Source organism: Denticeps clupeoides, chromosome 9 (genome assembly GCF_900700375.1).
Source record: "Denticeps clupeoides chromosome 9, fDenClu1.1, whole genome shotgun sequence".
Lineage (NCBI taxonomy): Eukaryota > Metazoa > Chordata > Actinopteri > Clupeiformes > Denticipitidae > Denticeps > Denticeps clupeoides.
Window position 1 is genome coordinate 20,369,199 of NC_041715.1, and position 16,148 is coordinate 20,385,346.

General features: G+C 40.8%; 1 protein-coding gene across 2 annotated transcripts in view; it reads left to right on the top strand.

Moving 5' to 3' along the window:
• cntnap5a (contactin associated protein family member 5a) overlaps positions 1–16,148 on the top strand; it is a 70,270-nt gene that overhangs the window by 31,293 nt on the left and 22,829 nt on the right. For both annotated transcript variants that reach the window (XM_028990545.1, XM_028990546.1), the window contains exons 4-10: positions 1,763–1,910; positions 2,494–2,697; positions 2,906–3,090; positions 3,233–3,376; positions 11,048–11,318; positions 12,561–12,704; positions 15,568–15,739. In XM_028990545.1, the coding sequence (XP_028846378.1) occupies positions 1,763–1,910; positions 2,494–2,697; positions 2,906–3,090; positions 3,233–3,376; positions 11,048–11,318; positions 12,561–12,704; positions 15,568–15,739 (1,268 nt within the window). The remainder of the gene's footprint in view (positions 1–1,762; positions 1,911–2,493; positions 2,698–2,905; positions 3,091–3,232; positions 3,377–11,047; positions 11,319–12,560; positions 12,705–15,567; positions 15,740–16,148) is intronic.

Below are 16,148 nucleotides of genomic sequence, written 5' to 3' on the forward strand. Positions count from 1 at the left end.
TCCAAGCGAGTCGGCTCACTCACAATTTTGCCCAAGAACACAGCCATGAATACAGAATGGTACCAAAACATCCTCTGACAGCAACTTCTCCCAACCATCCACGAACAGTTTGGTGAAGAACAATACCTTTTCCAGCATGATGGAGCACAATGTTATAAGGCCAAATTGATAACCAAGTGGCTCTGGGAACAAAACATTTAAATTTTAGCCATGACTTGTCACAACCATGGTGGCATGACGAGGCAAGTGAATGGAGATGATGGCGAAACTGGACAAGGAAGAAGGACGCAATCGCACGACGTCACGAAACCAGGGTTTAATGGGTGAAGAACAGGAGAGGGGAGACATCCGAGACGTTGGTGAACATGTAACATAGCAAAGACCTGACCTGATTGTACTATATATATGTATACGTGTGTGTCTGTATCTATGTGTTTGTTTGTGTGTGTGTGTGTATATATGTGTGTATATATACACACACACACACATACACACACATATGATGTACAATATAGATATGTAACCAAAGCATGCTTCTGCCAGGTCTGATTCTGCTTCAGGAGCAGAATGGTGTTAACACTAAAACAGTAAACTGAGCAATAACAATTCAGAGCAATAAAATTGGGTTTTTGATGAGCACTGAGGCTGGCACAAAGGAGAAATGTTAAATCTTTCACTGAAGTGTTTCTCTTGCCTGCTAGAGATGAATTGCTGCCCACCATGTGGTGTTTTGATATTTTTTTTCTCAAATGCCACCCTTGTCTCATCTGTTGACTGAGTCATTACCTAATTACAGTAGAGATATAATGAGAACTGGAAGAAGGCACTCTGGCATTTACAATGCAGGGAGACCCTTTTTTGCCAATGTACGGCTCAATTATTTTAAAGTAATGGTATATGCATACATAGCGGCTCCATAATCAGAAGGTTGTCATGGCTGCCCACTGCTCATTAAGGGTGATGGTTAAAAGCAGAGGACACATTTCATTGTGTGCTGTGTGCTGTGCTGTGTATCACAATGACAATCACTTAATTTTCATTTAAATATACCAAAACCCAAACCAGGATGTCTCAATGGGCTTTACAGCCGCTACAGGCGACACCCCTCAAACTCTGGACACAAGAAAGAGCTCCCTAGTAAACTCACATGGAGAATAAATGTAAGAAATCTTGGCAAGGAATCATTCAGAGAGAGGATAGAAGAGAGAGCAATGGGCATCACTGCAGTATTACTGTTAACACTGTCTCAACAAGAGTCATTGGTATTTTTAATATTGTCCATGCCAACAGTATTTTTCTTTCTAAGATTATTTCTTAGATTGTCCATGCCAATGAGGCTCAGAGTCATGAGTCCATTTTTGGGTTGGTGGGACCTGGGGTCATGGTGGGGCCAGCAGTTCATGTCCACACCTGCACCTCTCTGGTGGTTTCACCATCAAACTCTGGAGGTGGTCTGGGTGCTTGAGAAGCAGTGGCAGATGGTGGCATTGTACAACTTGTACAGCGATATGGTGGTACACTAGTGTAATAGTGACCTGTTATCCTAACCAGGACAGCCTAACTAAGGTGAACTTGACACTGTCTCTGCTTGACTAAGTGACTGTTTGTAACAGGACATGATAACTGACACTGTGTCTGGGATGTGTTGTGCAGATGTGTTTTCAGTTTAGATTTAAACACTGAGACTGTCTGATTCCCAAACACTGACTTTTGTACGAGAAAGATTAAAAATGACTTCTTCTCTGTGCTTACTTTGTTGCAGAAATTTACTGGGAATTCTGATGCAGACTCCGTTGTGCACCACAAACTGCCCCAGCCTGTTCGCACCCGCTTCCTACGCTTCGTTCCCCTGGACTGGAGCTCCAATGGGTGGGTGGGGCTCCGAGTTGATGTGTATGGCTGCGCCTACAGTAAGTGAAAATAATTATTTTTCATTGTGCTACACAAGACACAGCGAATGCAACAAAATCTGTCCTCTGCATTTAACTTGTCACACTATTGAAAAAAGTGGCCAGTAATGTGAAGATGGTTCTCAGGTTCCTCAGTGACAGTTCATGGAACTTCTGGTCATGAGTCTGCATCCCTAGCTGGTAGGCCAGCTGTCTGCTTATTTTAATGCAAATGTCTATTTTAACAGTATAATGGTTTCAGATTACAGAATTTTATAGTGTAATGCCATGCATAAAGGAGTGAAGTGATTGTCACTTGTTATACACAGCAGCACAGCACACGGTGCTCACAGTGAAATTTGTCCTCTGCTTTTAACCATCACCCTGAGTGACCAGTGGGCAGCCATGGCAGGCGCTCGGGGAGCAGTGTGTGGGGGGCGGTGCTTTGCTCAGTGGCACCTCAGTGGTACCTTGGCAGATCGGGATTTGAGCCGGCAACCTTCTGATTACAGGGCCGCTTCCTTAACCGCTAGGCCACCACTGCCCCATTGCAGTATGAAAAGTTCTGAAATGACCTGTTTCCCTCATTCTCCCTCTACTGCAGAGTCATACTTGGCTGACTTTGATGGCCGAAGCTCATTGCTTTACCGGTTCAACCAGAAGTCTATGAGTACAGTAAAGGATGTCATTGTCCTCCGCTTCAAGAGCCGGCAGGCAGATGGTGTCCTGCTGCATGGGGAGGGCCAAAGGGGTGATTATATCACCCTGGAGCTGCACCGTGGCAGGCTGGCCCTGCACCTTAACCTGGGTGAGTCCAGGCAGGGATTCCTTATTGGAAGTGTAAAGTTTGATTCCACATTCAGTGAAAAGTTTCATTAATCATTATATCGGTTCAGCCTTGTTAGATGATCCCAGACAATTTATTATTATTTTTTTTTTGGTGTGAATTCATTTTTACTGATTTTTTTTGGTCACTTTTTATATGCTTTTATCTGTCCAAATATTTGACTCTGAAGATGACACAAGAGTTCGATCAAGCAGTGCCCGTGCTGTGGTCACACTGGGCAGTCTGCTGGATGACCAACATTGGCATTCAGTCCTGATTGAGCGCTTCAACAAACAGGTTAATTTCACCCTGGACCGATACACACAGCACTTTCGGACAAAAGGTGATGGAGATTCTCTAGAGGTGGATTATGAGGTAGATGTCCCCTGTATTGTTCTTTAAATGTTCTTCCACTTTTCACTGTCTGTGATCTTCCTTCAAAATTTCTGACATGTAATTACAGGTATGATGTCATTTCCATGTTCACACTCAGGGTTTTTCCTCTTTTGTTCCAAAGCTAAGCTTTGGAGGTATCCCTCTGCCTGGAAAACCGGGAACGTTCCTGAGAAGAAATTTCCATGGCTGCATGGAGAACCTGTACTACAATGGCGTCAATGTCATTGATCTAGCCAAGAGACGCAAGCCACAGATCTACAGTGTTGTAAGTACTTGTCATTGGGGGTTGATTACTCTTTGATATTCAATTATTATAATCAGTCAGTTAATTAATCTCTCAAGAGTTCTCAGATATGCATGTAAAGTAAAGTGAAGTGATTGTCACACGTGATACACAGCAGCACAGCACACGGTGCACACAGTGAAATTTGTCCTCTGCATTTAACCCATCACCCTGAGTGAGCAGTGGGCAGCCATGACAGGCACCCGGGGAGCAGTGTGTGGGGACGGTGCTTTGCTCAGTGGCACCTCAGTGGCACCTTGGCAGATCGGGATTCGAACCGGCAACCTTCTAATTACAGAAGGATGTCACCCCTAAAAGCACCATTGATGCACATTTCCAACCTATCTAGTGAATGTGTACATGTTTTAAGATCACTACACTATTTTGTCCTACATTTTGCCCTAATGGAGACACAAAATTCCAGAATTATGAGTTTGTGTGCATTTATTGATTTAACTGTTTTAAATGATCACATGAAAAATATGACTGCCTGTCATGATCATAATTCTTCTTAAAATTTAAACTTGCTTTAATGTTTAAGCAGATGACAGCAGATGACCCAAACTAAGTCAAATAAATGATTAGGCATAATTGCATAATCTTAAATGTTGAAAGCATTTGTCCCCTCAGCTTTAAATCTCTACTGCTTGTGATGAAGAAAAACAGTTGCAGCATTACTAAAGGTGATTGGTGTGTTATTAATGTGTTTGATTTTAGAACGTTCATTGCAAGGTTAATGATAATGCCCTATAATGTTGGGATCCTATAATACTCTTATGTCATGTAGGAAAACAATCATGCATAAAATCAATTCTAAAGTCACATTTAGAATGTGCGACAAAGGAAGGCTCAGAGTCTAAATGAAAAGGGTTTGAGAGGTTTACTCTACCTTCACCCAAAAAGATAACAATGGTATTTCTTTCATTTCCTAATCTGAGCTGGTTTTTAGCAAAGCAGCATTTAGTTGTATGAATTCAATCAAATGTGAAAAACTGGCAGTAATTTAGCCAGTAATTTAGTAATTTCTGCACTCACACCACAAAGTTGTCATTCAGACAAGCATGATTTATTTTGGAACAAAGTGCTTTGATAAGATGATAAGATTAAAATGTATTATTTGTCATAGCGACATGCGCTTTGTATGGTGGAAGAAGAACACTGCATTCCATGAAAACTACATTTGGTGGAGGTTCCATCATGCTGTGGGTCTGTGTGTCGGTTAGGGCCTGTGGCTATTGCAAAGGTCAAGGGTTGCATCAACAATTCTTCAGGACAATGTTCAAGCATCGGTCACACATTTACACAGGGGTTGAAGATTCTCCATGACCTTAATGTGCTTCTTCTTGGGCCACTCCTTTGTTGCCTTTGCTGTATGTTTTGGGTCATTGTCGTGCTGAAACACCCATCCACGACCCATTTTCAATTTCCTGGCAGAGGGAAGGAGGTTGTCGCTCAGGATTTTACGATACATGGCTCCGTCCATTTTCCCGTTGATGCGGTGAAGTTGTCCTGCGCCCTTAGCAGAAAAACACCCCCAAAGCAAAATGTTTCCACCTCCATGCTTGACAGTGGGGACGGTGTTTTTGGGGTCATTGGCAGCATTTTTCTTCCTCCAAATACATCGAGTTAAGTTAATGCCAAAGAGCTCAATTTTGGTCTCATCTGATCACAGCACCTTCTCCCAGTCACTCTCTGAATCATTCAGGTGTTCATTGGCAAACTTCAGACGGGCCTGCACATGTGTCTTGCGAGCACTGCAGGATTTTAATCCATTGCGGTGTAATGTGTTTCCAATGGTTTTCTTGGTGACTGTGGTCCCAGCTACTTTGAGGTTAACTAACTCTTCCTGTGTAGTTCTAGGATGATTTCTCACCTTTTTCAGAATGAGACCCCACAAGGTGAGATCTTGCGTGGAGCCCCAGACCAAGGTCATTTTGTGCTCCTTCCATTTTCGAACAATTGCAGCAACAGTATTTTTAAAAATTTCCTTTTGATGTGCTATCTGTCACTGTTAAAATAAACCTACCATTAAAATGATACTGTTCGGAGACTTTTCATTTCTTTGTCATTGGACAAACTTCAGCAAGGGGTCAAATAATTATTTCCTCCACTGTACGTCCACAGGACCTCTGTATACGTTCTAATTCTATTCCAAATGAGGTTGTGAACGTCTTTTCTATGTAAGATTTAAACTCATTTTATAGATCATTTTACGGCTCTACTGTTTCTAGGCTTGTGCATAACTGTAGTGCCATTTCAGGAGGTGGTGTACTGTTCATTTTACTACAGCTTCTTCTGATAGTCTCAGCAGCAGATTTGAACTGGAAATGCATTTTGTATTATTAAAGGAGTTTGGTGTATTACCGAACTACTGAGGTGCCTGACACAGGATGTTGCCTGGCTGACGCGCTTGATGGTAACATTGCTACACTCTCTGGTTCCATTATAAGCTATGCAATTAAACGAATCTTGATGTCAAATACAAAATGTCCATTTATTCCAATCCAGCACATAGCAGATATCACCAGTTAAAACAGTCCTCCTTTAGGCGTTGCCTGAGAATTGGTGTAAGCTCTCATGCAAGCAGTCCCATAAGCGCTGGTGTAGCATCCGTGTAAGCGGTTAAAAACCCTTTGCCCTTCCGGGTCAAACACCTTCCAACAACATAGAGTTTGTTACCTTCAACAGTTCCTCCACCTTCTGGAAATACATTAATATACACGTCATCCCCCCATCCACTAAATATATCCAATATATGTATTCATAGTTTGGAGTCCTAGTGAACCAGAACTGATCGCTTCAGCGATGGTAACTTGAAAGCACGTTGTAAGCTGTTCTGGATAAGGGCGTCTGCCAAATGCCTTAAATGTAAATGTAAATATACATTACTAAACAGATTTTGTCCTGAGAGACAGTTGTGTGTCCTCCATATCTTTGTAGTGCATGCTTCAAATGCTCTGAAGCACACACCATTTTAAAGCCCTCTGTAGCTGTCCTGTCAAATTTCATGACTCCATCTGTATGAGTAGAAAAAGACAAGTTATTAGAAATATGAGAACCATCTTCAGTCATACATCAAGTCCTTATATTTGTAAGCAAAATTAGGTTACCTATGCATCCCCTACCATGGTAGACATTTGACATGGTATTTTTAATGTCAACAGGAGAGAAAATCTAATTTTTAATCAAGTCGATTATCACATTACAGATTGGCATGGGCTAAATTTCTTGCCTGAAATATTGGCTTACCATTTAATGTTCTGTAAACCTTTATCCTCCAAAGGTTTTTTTTCTCCTTCCCCATCATATTGAATTTTGTCATCTGTGAATTAGTTTAGAGCCTTAAGTAAATAATTCATTAATTAATGTGAATGGTATACAGTACAGGCCAAAAGTTTGGACACACCTTCTCATGTGTTTTCTTTATTTTCATGACCATTTACATTGGTAGATTTTCACTGCAGTCATCAAAATTATGAATGAACACATGTGGAGTTATGTACTTAACAAAAAGTGAAGACCTGGCCTCCACAGTCACCGGACCTGAACCCAGTTGAGATGGTTTGGGGTGAGCTGGACCGCAGAGTGAAAGCAAAGGGGCCAACAAGTGCTAAACACCTCTGGGAACTCCTTCAAGACTGTTGGAAAACCAATTCATGTGACGACCTCTTGAAGCTCATCAAGATAATGCCAAGCGTGTGCAAAGCAGTAATCAGAGCAAAGGGTGGCTATTTTGAAGAAACTAGAATATAAAACATGTTTTCACTTATTTCACCTTTTTGTTAAGTACATAACTCCACGTGTTCATTCATAGTTTTGATGCCTTCAGTGAGAATCTACCAATGTAAATGGTCATGAAAATAAAGAAAACACATTGAATGAGAAGGTGTGTCCAAACGTTTGGCATGTACTGTAGGTACGTAGGAACAGTATCAATGTCGTATGAAGGCTTTATGACGTGTGACAATTGACAGTAGAAAAACAAGCCACTGCTATATTTGAAAAGCATATTGTGTGGTCAGAGAGAATTGAAGAGACAAAGTTGTAGTATTAAGTCTTTCCCTGTCTCTTGCTCAGTGTCCTGTCATCTCACACTGGCAATAGATCAACACTTACCGTCCCAAGGCAATTGGAATGTCTGTCTTCCATCAGTCACTGCATCTGCACCACAGAAATATTCATTTAGAAATGATCAAATGACAAACATTAACAGATTAGGGCAGCATTAGAAGATAAGTAATACATCTGAAATTAAGTCATTACAACAATAAGGGCTGCATTGATAATAGCCACTGAAATTCAAAGTGTTTGGCCTGTCAAAGGTGGACTGTCATGTCCATGGGCTGAGGGGGGAAGTAAGCACAGACAAAGGACATTCTGACACAAAAAGGGATTTATTTAAACACAAAACGGCACAAGGGCCAAAAACAGGGCAAACATAGTAAGAACAAAAACTAACCCGCAGGAACCTAAAACTACGGACAAAGGTAAGGCTCAGAGTCCACGTCAAGGTAGCCACATATTCCAGCGGCTTCTCTCCTGTGTATAACAGGGCCTAATCATTCCCACTCAACAAGCTTCATCTGAGAGTGATTATGCCCTGTTAATCAGCCGTATGCATGGCAGCTGGTTGTAAAATGTTTGTAAAATTATCGATGCTAATTCTCCCAAATCAATGTACCTGTCATATTTTGTTGAAATTGAAAGTGATTAGTTGTTACATTTTCCCCATCCCCTGAGGGAGCCATGGGCAGCCATGACAGGCGCCTGGGGAGCAGTGTGTCGGGACTGTTCTTTGGCACATTTACATTTACAGCATTTATCAGACGCCCTTATCCAGAGTGACTTACAATCAGTATTTACAGGGACAGCCCCCCCCCTGCAGGGTTAGGGTTAAGTGTCTTGCTCAGGGACACAATGGTAGTAAGTGGGATTCGAACCCGGGTCTTCTGGTTCACAGGCGAGTGTGTTACCTACTAGGCTACTACCACCTTGGCAGCTCGGGATTCGAACCGGCTACCTTTTGATTACAAGTCAGCTTCCTTACCTGCTAGGCTACCACTGTTTTGAGGCATATTGTGCACGTTTTGTTGAATTGAACGTCACCGCTGAAATAGTACTGTTTCCATAAGGCATTAAAAGGAAGTTAAAACTTTGAACGCACAGCCAATCATAAACTACAGTGAAACAGTTAACATGAATATTAAGTTTTATTTGAGCATGAGAAGGTTTTTATTTTGCACCAGATGTATTTAACATTATTCTGAATATTGTTTTGTAAACTGTAACATGGAATGAATGCTCAATGCTTAATTTTTACATCCTGAAATATGTGTCGTGTTACATGTATTCCGCTATTTCCCAAACCTATTAATGAGGCACTATCCAAAAATGCAAGTGATGCTAAATTGCAAATGAAACATCCTCACTGACTCTAGACCTGATAAGAATCAGAGTTCAATGCTCTTCAATGCCCCAGGCTCCTGAGGCTTGATTCGAATGAACTGCACTTCTCCAGCTGGCTGAGGGGTGAGCCAGTGTCAGCAGTGATGTTGCCATAAATAGCCTTCTGGATTTGTAATTTTTATTTTTGCTAGAAAGCTAAACTGATGAATTGTCTTAGACCTGGTCCCGAGCTCAGTTTTTTTTTTGTTGGGTCAAATTTCTACAAAAGGGGGTTGTCTTTCATTGTGAAGGATTTAAGATAGAAGGATTTTCTGCTGTGAGCTGGCTTCTGCTTAGACCAAAACATAGTGACATCATAAACTGAAATTAGGAATCCACAGCACATTCCATGCTTAAAAGAGGGCCAGTGCATAACAGCCCCAAAACTGTTAAGCCTTTGCTTACTTCGGCTTTACAGTTAAGACTACAATAAATGTATTTCAAAACTTTTCCCACCTTTCATGTGACCTTTAACTTCACATATTTCACATTTCAATAAAAAAGAAGCTATTTCAAATGTACAATAATCCAGTTTCATAGTTATGCATACCTTTAAATTAAGGGTAGAAGTCTATCAGCATGGCACATCACTTCCCTGCAAAAGGGTTCCAAATCTGTCTTGACACCCGAAGGTTTTGGATCAAAAGTGACTGGTATTTGGAACTGTTCATAATTAAGTCAAAGTATGTTTTCATATAACAAGTATTAGTTTAGTATTGGAACTTATATTTTTTCTTTATGTATTTGTTATGTAGAGGTCTTGAATTGTACAGGTCACACTGAGAAAAGTTTTGAAATTATTGAAATAATAACATGCCATTTTAACAGGGGTGTGTACAATATTTATATTCGCTGCATTTAATAATCAGGAAAGAGTTTATAGATGCATGAATGGAGCATACCAAGCCTCATGGGATTCCCACTGAATGCCAACATCCTGAGTACTTAATACTTACATTTAAAGGGAAATGCACTGCTGAGACTATTTGCCATGGGCATTTCAGAAACAGTGAGTTGAATAAGACCTTAGGTCTCAGTGAACTGAGTGGTCGCATAGTGGTCGCATAGGGTTTGTTCCAGTGATCGCATGCTAGTGTAGCCCAGTGGCATCAGGATCAATGGGGTGCTTCACCTTGCATCAATGTTGCTGGAATGGCAGGTCTTTTCTTTACTTTACTTTACTTTACTTTACTTTACTTTATTTTGCAGACGCTTTTAACCAAAGCGACTTACAGGAGGAAGACACCAGCAATTCTAGATTTTGAGTTAACAAAACTAAGAGCCCTGATAAGGCCTAACTTGTTAGAAAAAGAAAACACTCAGAAATTGTTAAGTGCTAGACTTAGTGTGTGCATGTGCGTGTGTAAGTGTTAGATTTGTCTGATATACTTTTTGAATAAGTGGGTTTTCAACTGCTTCTTAAAGTTGGTGGTAGTCTCGGCTAGTCGGATGGAGCAGGGCAAGTTGTCCCACCAGCCAGGGACAACAAAGGAGAACAGAGTTGATTGGAATTGGAGACCCTGTGAAGAGGGAATTTTGCAGATCTGAGAGGGCGTGCAGGAGTGTAGCTAGCTAGTATTGTATTGATATAGGAGGGTGCAGTTCCATTTACAGCCCTGTAGGCAGCATCAAGGATTTAAACTCAATGCGAGCAGCTACCGGGAGCCGGTGGAGAGAGGTGAGAAGAGGCGTGACATGGGTGTGTTTCGACTGTTTGAAGATGAGACAGGCTGCCACATTTTGGACCATCTGGAGTAGTTATATGGTGACTGCAGAGGCTCCAACCAGGAGAGAGTTACAATAGTCGAGTTTCGAGATGACCATTGCCTGGACGAGGAGCTGCATAACCTGTTGTGAAAGAAAAGGCCTAATCTTGCGGATGTTGCGGTCTCTAGTGCATCTGATCACTGTTACTTAGACTCTGAGTGAAAGCCAACCACTGACCTTTTATAGCAATTTTCTGAATTTAGATTTTACATTAATTCAGTTGCTACCTTAATCACATATTTACACTGACTTATTCATTCTCACTTGCTCACTCACTCACTCACTCCTTTATCTCCATGTCCTTTGTTGTGTCCGTGGGTAAATTTATCGTGTATCTATCATAAGCCATTATAGTAACCCTGGTCTAGACTTCCTCAATCCCCTTGCCGATAACGCCGCTAGGAAACGATTGATTTTGGCTTGATGTCCCATTCTCCATAGGGCAATGTGACCTTCTCCTGCTCTGAGCCCCAGCTGGTGGCCGCTACCTTCCTGAGCTCCAGTGGAAGCTTCCTGTCGCTGGCGGCCCCACCGCCCTCTGCTGTGGAGGGGCTTTCTGTGCGCTTCCAGTTCCGCACCTGGAATGGCGATAGCCTGCTGTTCTCAGGGCAACTGCGTCCAGTGAGCCAGCACCTTTGGCTGCAGATCAGCAGTGGCCGACTTCACCTCACCCACCAGACGTCGCAGCTCAAAACCTCAGAGGTCTCCACCGGTAAGGGCTATGGGGTGGAAGAGCCGACATGCAGACAGTTAAATATTGTGGGTTAAAAATAACCCATAATTCAAATTTTATCTCACAAAGCAAACAATTGCATCTACACCGCTTTTAAACTGTTAAGTTTTTGCAACTTTGGCTTTAGAGTTAAGACTACATTAAAAACATTTCACAGTTAAAAGAGGTCATATCAGTATGTCTCAACCCAATTATAAGACCTCATACTTTGCTTATTTTTGGAAAGGGAACAAAAAAACTTATTTCAGTAATTAGCAGTATTTGGTTTATTATGGAAGGAGAACAGTGCACAGTATAGACTGCTTAATTATGGTTGAGAAGTCCTCACCAAGCCCCGATCGAGGCCAGCCAGCAGATGGCCTCACAGAGGGGACTGTACACACTCCACAGTAACTCACAGTTTGATTGACCTTCACATTTAATGGCTTGAATTAATTAAATCAAACAGCAAAAAGGAGCATTTTGCCATTGCCCCAAGTGGCAATGATCTGCATACAGTGACATTTCTATCTGCAAGTTTGGCCACTTACGCAATTCTACTTATTGATACTGCCTGAACATCACGGCTCTGTTGGCCAGTGTCCAATTCAGAACTTATTGAATAACACACTGTAGAAGGTGAAACAAGAACAGGGACATGTTTTTGTAATTGAAGATATTGTCATGTCCTCGTCTAGGGTGGAAAAGGTAGATAAAGGAAGGGGAGTAGGTGGCTGGAACACACACAAAGAGCAATCATAGTGCATATATTTACAGTGCAGGCCAGTGCTAAGCAACATTAAATAGGAGGAACACACACAAAATTGTGATTAGACACAAGGAATAGGCAACAGTTACTACTACAACACAGGACAGAACTCTAAATAGCTACAAAGCTCTCCACATGCACAACAACGCTCCTCTCTTTCCTCTGTGATCACTAGGCCAACATCTATGCGTAGGAGGTGTCCTTAAATACATCACGTCACTGTCACATGGCACCGGGAGCCTAGTCTCCAATCACGGAGTCCGTCCCCTCAATCATCCTAAAAGGGAAACAGACACACACACACCCAGAGCAGAGAACATGCAACAAGAGAACAAATCACTATGGCCCTTGGATTAAAGACATAACAATTTTTATTGGATGGTGTTAAGAGTTGTAAGAGAACATGGGTAGCTAGATCTTTTGGGGTAGTTTCATTCTAACACCTCTAGTGACCTTAAAATACCCTTCCATAGGTCAGAAGGTGAATGATGGACTCTGGCACTCAGTGAGTCTAAGCACAAGGGGCCTGCAGATTAGCATGACACTGGATAGTGAACCAGCCTCCACTATCCAGCTGCTGGAGAACCTGGAGTTGGACAAGAGCCTCTTCTTTGGAGGTAAGATCTTGACTGTTTTATGCCCAGTAGGAAGCTGCTCAACCTCTAACTAGAGAAGCAAATTATACCGAGTGACAAGTCCTCTCTTTTCAGACCATGGGGGGTTTCCCCAATTTTTGCAGAGCTGTTAATTACTTTTAATATAGACTTTTTACTTTGGAACATTTTGAACTGTAGCTTATAGCTTGACTAAACTGCATGAAAAACATAATGCCTTTTAAACCTTTTTAAAATCACAGAGAAAAAAATATGAGTAATATCTTACAGAAACCCGATCAGCACACCCACATTCACACGTTGGGTGTTTGCCTAAATGGTCTGTAGCAGATGAATCAACTCAACATATCTTTACAGGCTTATTTTCCCTGACCGTAATGGGTGTGACATCTGTCTTTTTGCATCAGGGGCTCCATATGTGCTTTCCCTCCATATTCCACCCATTTCACTAAAACAAGCAATAAATTATTCATTTGTCAAGAGAAGGCAGATCCAAGTACACTAGAAAGCTAAATGCAGTGGTGGGTAGTAACAAGTTACATTTACGCCATTATATTTACTTGAGTAATTAAAAGTAGTTTACATTGCCATACTTTTACTTCAGTACATTTGTGAATAAGAAACTTTACTCTTACTTTGCTACATTTAGCAACACTTGACTCGTTACTTTTTAAAACCATTTATATGCTTTATTTTTGCCAGATAAATGACGCCATTAGATAAAACACATTACTGTTTCACCATTCAAACGTAGTAACAATAATCACATGAGACCATTTCACAAATCAGACAGAGCCATGCAGTCACATGATCACAAACACACCGTGGCAAACTCATCACCAGGGCTATCACGCAGTGAGCACATTGAGCATGAGACACGTCAACACGTTTACATGCTCAGACGCCACACATGGCATTTCTCCAACTCTTCATTTCAAACGTGATGAGAAGGTCGTCATCACAGGTCTGCCACTCACAGCTGATCACCACATCATTCAATGTCTTGGGTGATGCTGTCCCTCCATCTCCAGCTCAGACAGGAAAAACTCCCCATGTTCAACCTCCTGTCACAGATGCACAATCTCCTGGTGAAATTTTCTCCTGATTTTTTGATGACGACGTCCTAAAACTATTGTGTAAAAATACAAACAACAATGCAAGAGAAGTGTCAGCAGTGCAATGTAGGCCTCTGCTTATTACTTAAAAGGAGCTGCTTTTTGGATTTCCATCCGGGGCCAAAAGAGCCTAGACTTGCTTAGAATAAATAAATAAATAAATAAATAAATCATGGGGCTATGAGTTCTAAATGTTTTTCAGTGTTTTATAGTTCATATTTCATATTCAACATTCCAAGTATTTTTTTAGTCATGTGCATTCTGAGTGTCTTATTTACAATTGAAAAACTGTGTGGCATTTGCCAAGGCCCACAGCCTGCTAAAAGGATGGACAGAGGAAAAATGGCAGAATGTGTATTTTTCAGATGAATCTTCTGTTGAATTACACCACAGCTGCCGCAAATATTGCAGGAGACCTACTGGAGCCCGCATGGATCCGAGATTCACCCAGAAAACAGTGAAGTTTGGTGGCAGAAAATCATGGTTAGGGGTTACATCCAGTATGGGGGTGTGCAAGAGATCTGCAGGTTGGGAGGCAACATCAATAGTCTGAAATACCAAGAAATCTTAGCTACCTTTTATATTCCCAACCATAAAAGAGGAAAAATCTTTGGTGGTGCTCCATCACATTCTTCCATCTCCACATCAAAGTTCCTCAAGGTAAAGAAGATCAAGATGCTCCAGGATTGGCCAGCCCAGTCACCTGACATGAACATCATTGAGCATGTGTGGGGTTGGATGAAAGACGAAACCAAAGAATTTTGATGAACTCTGGGAGGCATGCAAGACTGCTTTCTTTGCTATTCCTGATGATTTCATCAATAAATTGTATGAATCCTTGCCAAACCCCATGGATGCAGTCCTTCAAGCTCATGGAAGTCATGCAAGATATTACATTTGGATCTCACAACACCACAACTTAATTTGCTGACATTTTGTATTTGCAGTAAATTTGTTCATTTTCTGTAAAGGCGAAAAAACCTTTGTCTTGTCAAAATTTGACCTTTCTGTCTTAATTAAATGCTAAATCCTTTTTCAGTGAAACTAATTCATTTCAATACATTAAACATTTACATTTACATTTACAGCATTTATCAGATGCCCTTATCCAGAGCGACTTACAATCAGTAGTTACAGGGACAGTCCTCCTGGAGTAACTTAGCAACTTAGTGTCTTGCTCAGGGACACAATGGTAGTAAGTGGGGTTTGAACCTGGGCCTTCTGGTTCATAGGCGAGTGTATTACCCACTACGCTACTACCACCAACATAATTTGGTAGGGTTTTATCTATTAGCTATTTCTAACACCAATTGATTAATTAAGTCATTTTAATAGCAGGTGTTTCTACAAAATAGATTAGCGACAAGACGTTTGTCAGGGGACTGTACTTCAATAAGGTATTATTATTATTAGGAAATATCTGAATTAGAACTTTTTTTTGTTGGAACAGATCATTTCTAAAAACATAATTAGACAGGTACTCAGTACTTGAGTAGTTTTATCACTAAACACTTTTGTTCTCTTACTTGAGTAATTTCTTTGATGACTACTTTTTACATAAGTAATTATTATGTTTGAAGTAATGCTCCTCATACTTGAGTAAAAGTTTGGCTAGTCTACCCACTTGTAGTTAAGTGAAATCAAACAAAAAAAGAGAAAAAAAGATTGCAGTGTTCGGTTTAGTTCCTTTCAGCTCTGTTTATGATTTAAGTAATGGATTGCTAAAAGTTCCAGCTCTGTGCTTATTTCAGGTTGTCCCCGGACTTTGGATGAGGGCAACTGTAAAAACCCAACAATGGCCTTCCAGGGATGCATGCGTTTTATTCTCATTAACAACCAACCAATCAACATCCTCCTTGTGCAGAGAGGACTACTGGGAAATTACAACCAACTGCAGTTTGACATTTGTGGAATCCGTGACAGGTATAAAAATTTTACAAATTTTTGATTTTCTGTTGGTCACTTGTGAAGAAGAAGTTTCTAATCTGCTAATTAACATTGTATACTGTGTGATCTTAAAACTAGTTAGAATTAAGACTTAAAGTCTTAATAACCCAGATTTAGAATCTGGAATCTAGACAACTTTGCTCATAAATAGGACTGACAGATAGAAACACATTTCTGGTTCCATCTCTTGTTACCCTTTGAAACATCCATGTAAACTTGGCATTTCGTATAAGAAGCACAGATCCCTTAAAATGCCAGGTTTTTGTGAAATAGGCCACAATTAACCATTTAAAATTGTTTCACACTTTCAATGTAAATTATAGTCTTTACAATTAAATTTAAAAATAAAAGCTGATTGTGCATAAAATTAAACTTAAAAACTTGT